The sequence below is a fragment of the Chenopodium album genome, chromosome 16 (genome assembly GCF_948465745.1).
Source record: "Chenopodium album chromosome 16, dcCheAlbu1.1, whole genome shotgun sequence".
Lineage (NCBI taxonomy): Eukaryota > Viridiplantae > Streptophyta > Magnoliopsida > Caryophyllales > Amaranthaceae > Chenopodium > Chenopodium album.
This window is the reverse complement of record NC_137849.1, coordinates 40029679-40036274: the sequence shown is the minus strand read 5'-3', so window position 1 is coordinate 40036274 and position 6596 is coordinate 40029679. Positions and strand designations below refer to the sequence as shown.

The following is a 6596-nucleotide window of genomic DNA, read 5'->3' as shown; positions in this document are numbered from 1 at the left end:
GTTTTCTTTGCTCTTCCGTCTATTTCCTAAGCTCAATGGAAAACAGGATATAAAATTACAAAGACAACAAAGGTAATATTTGAATCCCTAAAAGAAGGTTCAAAGGCAAATATGAGGAAGTCCCAATTTGTCTCCTTCATAAACAAAATTCATTTATTAAATGGAAAAACTATAAATAAATCAACAATTTTGCCTATTTATCAACTTATCATGACATATTTATAAATAAATCAACTATTGTAGGGTCCATTTTCTAGTTATCATGGCATGATTGTAAATAAATGAACTATTGTGAGGTCTTATTTTTAATAAAAAAAAATTGTTGATTTATTTACAGTTTTGTCATTTGATATAAACCTATTTTGTTTATCAAAGAGCTAAACTTGTATTTTCTCGTCAAATACTCGGATTTTCAAACTGGTTATTTCTTGTAAGGAAATTGTGCCGTAGTTTTTTAGAGCTAGTAATGCTCCTTTTAGCAGTTTAGCGATTGACCTTATTCCGTATTTTATAGTTCTTTTATTTTGTCTATAATATTAATCTTATTTTAAAAAAATGGTGAAAAAAATATTTGCAATTTATAATGTTAATCTTTCAAACAAACTAAGTATCTATAAACAAACTAGATTAAAAGCTCATATAATTGTTGCCTCGGGTAGCCTATGACACTTGAAATTTTACCACGGCTGGTTTGTGGACTAAGGGTATGTTCTATTCAGATAATTTCAGTTCAGTTCAGCTCCAATCGCTTCAGTTCCTAATTTCCTTCTTCCATAAACAATTCATTTCATCTCTATTCAGTTCAGTTCGGTTCAGTTCAACCCCAATCAGTTCAGTTCAGTTGTTTTCAATAAATCATAACAGGCCCTAATCCGTCCACTTCTTAGTCTGTACGTTCTCAAAGAGTAGTTCAAGGAGTGACTGCATGTAGCTCATGGCTTGCTGCAAGCAGGCTATGGGGAAATTTGATCTATGTAATGCATGTACTACTTAGCTTGTTGATGTGATAACCTCCATATTATATGATGATTATGTATGGTTAAACTCAACAATCTCTTGTTACTGTTCTGATTTTATTTTGAGGTTATAACCAAGTCAATGAAAGGTTACAACCTGTGACCTTTCAATTTGAAAATCTTTAATATAATTTAAGAGTAAGTTAACCACTACCCTTTAAATCCCCAATTCTCAAATCTCATGTATTTGAGGTTTTTTTTTTATTTATATATTTATTTAACCACCAAATAAATAATTTCCACTTTTTTTAGTTTTTTAAATAACTTCCATATCTACAATTGTTTTTCTTTCTAAACATACATGCTACGGATACACTCTAGTTATAGTAAAAACTTAGCCCTTGTTATGTTTGACTTATTTTAGACAAATTAAAAACTAATAAGTTCATACAAATTAAGTATGACTAAGGGCGTATTCGACAAAATATAGTTGTAAAAGTAACGATGAGCTGTAATTGTAGCTGTGTATGTAGTTGTTAGCTGTCAACAAGTTGTTAGCTGTGACGATAGATAATTTAGGTATGAGTGTTCGGTATCGATTGACTAACTGTTACATATAAAAATCAATATCTATCTATACTTATATATTAAAAAGCGTTCCTAAAACAGAATATGTTCCACGTGTCACCTTTTTCAAGTTCGACATGTCAGTAATATGCGCCACATGTCATTATAAACATGACATGTCACTTTCACATGTATTAGGTTTGCATCTAAAAAATGCTTATAACAAGACTTGAACTCAAGACCAACAAGTCTTAAGTTAAGAGTCTTACCATCTTAGCCATTTATTAAAGGAAAATTTGTAAAATACCACCTACTATTGTACCCATTTTTTACGATACCACCAACAATTTTTTTTATTTTATTTGACCACCATCTTTTTTTCAAATCCTTAAAAATTACCACCAACTATTTTTGAAAACCGTTATAACTACCTTATGACGTCATTGTGGTCCCCACCAACTACCTTATTCTTATTAAATATACCTTCTTGATAACCCTAATTGAACATACCTTCTTGATAACATGATTACACACTTAATTTTGCATTTTCGATTGCCTTGAAGAACAAATTACATAATTAAAACCTAATTATTGCCTATGAAATTCGCAAAAGAAAAAGAAAAGAGGAGAGAGGGGAGTAATGGAGAGAACATGGGAGAGAATCGTGAAATTAGAGAGGGAGAAGGAGGGAAAATAAGAAGAAGGTAGTTATATGGACCTGTAGTGACGTCATGGTGATAATTTTTAAGGATTTAAAAAAAGATGGTGGTAAAATAAAATAAAAAAAATTGTTGGTGGTATTGTAAAAAATTGGTACAATAGTAGGTGGTATTTTACAAATTTTCCTTTATTAAATGTGTTTTTTAATCCAACAAAATTATAGTTAACTTACATAAGTTAATTTGTGTCTTATTATATAATTTGTTTTCATTATGTAATAATTGAGTTTGACAAATAAAAAATGTTTATAGCAAGACTTGAACTCGAAACCAACAAGTCTTACTATCTAAACAGTCGAATTTGATTAGCAAATTAAACAAGTACAAACTAGCAACCCGGGGCATCGCCCGCGCCACACACTAGTTTTTTCCTTAAAACTATACATTAAATTTTCAACAGCTACCTCTAACTTCAAAAGCTAATTTTTTAACTTTTTATAAAAGCTACTTCCACCGCTAAAAGTTTCCCCAACCACTACATTACCGACAATTCTGTTTTTTGTTAAGTACCGTCAAACACGCCCTAACTTGTTATCGATAGAATTACACACTACTAACATGATCTATTAAATCTCATTCAACTCTCGATTTACTTTTAGCTTCATATGACTTGTAAAACTTGTTTAAGTGGCGCCATTCTAGTTAATAGATTAGAAGTAATAATATTGAAAGTACCACAATTTGACCCTACTTAGTGGAAAAAGCCTATCTTCGATGTGGGATATATCATATCCTACAACTTTTGATGTGAACAACGTAACAAACCAAGTGTATACAGTGCAACACAAATTAAAACAATCAATCGTTGGCAGTGCAAAAAGATGAAATCAAAAACATGAACAAAGCCTTAAAAGCAGGAGATATATAGCAAGATAGGATGTTGCCATAATCATTATCAATAATTAAGCCACCAAATTACCCATACTTTGACCCCTCTTATTATTCTATATTAATGCTTCATTGAGCTGGAAATATTTAAAAAATATAAAGAAAAAAAAAATAAAGAAGTAAAGTTTTAATTGATAAAAAGTGTGAACATGAAGCAACAATCGCACTTACTTTGCATATGCCAAAAGTAGAAGTTTGGGCCTCGTCTATTAGCCTGTCTTTTATTTTTCTTTCTTTAAAAAGTTAACATTTGATCATATGAAACCTTTGATGTATTTACTACTCAGTACTTGTAAAACAATGAGAGTTTGCCAGACTTTGCCATCATAAGTGGCCTGAGGATGAATGAATGATTTTATACCATTTTACAAAAACATGTGAATCAAAATGTGAAATGGGTGGTCTATGTTTGCTGATATACCACTTTATTTTGCTATCGTAAACATGAAGTTTTGGTTTTAGAAACCGGTATGTTATCATCACAGGGAAAGTTAGGTCTTGTTTAGTTCACCTTATTTTTACTTATTTCATAAAAAATAAGTTTAGATCAGATCAGATCAGAAAAAATAAGTTCAGATCTGATAATCGTTTTATGTGTAGTTTTTTTATCGTTAAATATCTTTAATTTTGTAATGAAAAAAATTATGAAAATCACATATTAATAAAATACACATTGTTACGAATCTAACAAAACCCCACTTGATATATTTTTTCCGTATAGATTATCGTATATTTAAGGTCAAAGCTTGGTCAAATCTGACAATCAGATCAGATCAGATCAGACCAGATCAGATCAGCAAATATAAGGTGAACCAAACAAGGCCTTAGTAAAAACCCAGCTTTAGTGGGAGCAATCGACCTGATTCATTGTTTTGAATGATTAGTAATAAATTGTTACGAAGTAATACTAATATGTTAATGAGTTTTCAATGGCAGTTACATCTACTCGTATAATTTTAAGTACATTGAGTGGGGATCTACAAATATACGATAAATTGAAAGAAGTTAGAAAAAAAATAAATGAAGAAATAAAAATTTGATCTTATAATTTATTGTACTAAATAGGGACACAAGATTAAATAAACATAAGCAAAAATGCATAATTATAGTGGATATACCATCATATATTACTCTGTTCCAGTTGGTACTTTGAGATATTGTCCAACTTACAAGGAAATCAATAACTGTACAAGATCTTATAATACAATACAAATCCCACAAAAACAAAGAAAAAAACTCACTATGAACCAAAATAAAATAAAATAAAAAAAATTAAGAAAAAACTTTTGGTAGATTGAGATTTTTCAACCCTCAAGTAAAAATAAAAATAAAAATAAAATCCCACAAATTTTCTTATTTTTAGGTTATTACTGTAGTAAGTAAAAATTATTGGACTCAAAAAAAAAAAAAAAAAAAAAAAAAAAAAAAAAGTGAAGATCATCACCTTCTCCAACTTCTACTTCTGGAAAAAGGATCTCTGAATCCACCAACAACCCAAGTTTCCTGAGAAATTTCAGTTGACAAATTATAAAATTCCGCATCATATTTCATCAAAATTGCCAAACTTTCTCTTTTCTTTTTCTTATTCAAAATTTCCTCTTCCTCTGTTTTCACTTCCTCTGTTTTTTCTTCCTCTTCTTTAGCTTCAATTTCCTTTTCCTCTAGCCAACTCTTAGCAGGAGCAGACCTACACCTCATTAGTAACAAAGCATTCGGCGGCGGCACGGCCGGAATACATTCATCATCATTCTCTATATTCTTCTCTTGTAACACTGATTTCTTACTATTTTTAGTAACATCTTTACCCTCATTTTCCTCTTGTAATACCATAAACCACTTAGAAAACACTGCCTTGTTACTATTATTAGTAATAATTTTGTTTTCCTTATCATCTTCACCAATATCGAATTCGTCGTCTTCGAATGCTTGATCTTCTTCATCATCATCTTCCTCATCATCTGAACTAATAACATCAGATTGAGGAAATGCTCCGAAACACCGGAAATCAAACCTTATATTCCTTAAACAAGTAAGAAAACTCATAACATCTTTCTTAAACCCAAACCCTTCAACCCATTTTGATTTCTTCTTGGTTTTCCCACGATTATGAATCCTCTCAATTTCCTCCATTACAGATTGCCAATTCTTACAACCACTTGAAGAACTAGGCCTTACTTTAATCTGCCCTGCACAGGTGACTTTAGGAGAAGTCGGCTCGGCTATCTCCGGCCTCAATTGGTTGTTTTTAGCCCTTACAAGAGGGCTGTTTGGCCCTCCGGAGGCGGCACTTGAGGTTCGAGTGTTGATCCTCTTGAGGTGGTGGTTGTGGTGGTGGCGTTTCGAGGGTTCGGAACCTCTAGCAGGGCTGCAAATGGGTTTAGGCATGAGTGTAAGATGGGTTCTTGAAGGAAAACATACTAAGAAATCTGCTGATTGTGTTGCTCCTCCTAATAGTTTGTTTTCTCTTCCTTTGATCATTTTTGCAAAATTAGATTTTTTTTTTTCTTCTTTTTTCTCTCAAAATTCTTGTTGAAGTTGATGTTTTATAAGTAGAGTGAGTATAATTTTGTTGCTTTTTCCTATAATATTAATTCTATATAGTATGTCATGCTATGTTGAACTTGAGTGTGTGTGTTTTGAAGGTGCCAAGGTGGTGTTTTAAAAGGAGGGGTGGAGGCCTGGAGGGAATGGTTTGACAGCTACGAAATTAAGGGTGATTTATTGACTTTGGATATGTACCTTAAATAACCAACTTTTTTACTTTAAAAGAGCGGTTTTTTCACCGTATACATTTGAATTTTTAGTTTATTCACCATATGCCCTTGATATTTTTTAAATTCGTTATATATTCTTTTTTTGACAAAACTACACTATGTATCATTAATGACTAATGAGTGTTAACTTTGTCACTCAATATGATTAATTATGATTAGAAACCACCCTAAATACATTCTCTTACCCCCGAAACCACTCACATTCTTTTTTTCCACCCCCTAATTTCCTTTTCTCATTCTCAAAATCAATCATACGGATATAATTATGGAGATTAGAATGTTTTCGTGGGTTAGAGAAGGAGAAAAGTGGTTTCGAGAATGGGGGAAGAGATCTAAGATGATTTCGGTGAATAATTAACCAAATCTTACTCATCTTGTTGTCATTAGGGGTATATAGTGAATTTTTATAACAAATCAGGGGTAGATGGTGAATTTGAAAATTTTCAGGGGTATATGGTTAATAAATATAAAACTCAAGGGTACATAAATGGTGAAAAAACCTTTAAAAGAAGTTTATTGTAATACTCGAAAAATTTTAATACTACCTTCGTTAAATATTAGTTGCAAATTTTGGGTATTATTTGTGAGATATAAAATATTCCAAAGTTGTAACTAATATTTAACGGAGATAATATAAACACGTATGAAATCTATATATGTTTGGTGTTACCATTATTCGACTAGTGTTTTCA

General features: G+C 31.2%; 1 protein-coding gene across 1 annotated transcript; it reads right to left on the bottom strand.

Annotated features, from left to right (window-relative positions):
• Positions 1 to 4031: 4031 nt before the first annotated feature.
• On the bottom strand, positions 4032 to 5822 carry LOC145585286 (uncharacterized). The gene has a single exon (XM_081642001.1). The coding sequence runs from the start codon at positions 5606 to 5608 to the stop codon at positions 4571 to 4573; it is 1038 nt and encodes a 345-aa protein (XP_081498127.1). The 5' UTR covers positions 5609 to 5822; the 3' UTR covers positions 4032 to 4570.
• Between the last annotated feature and the right edge of the window lie 774 nt (positions 5823 to 6596).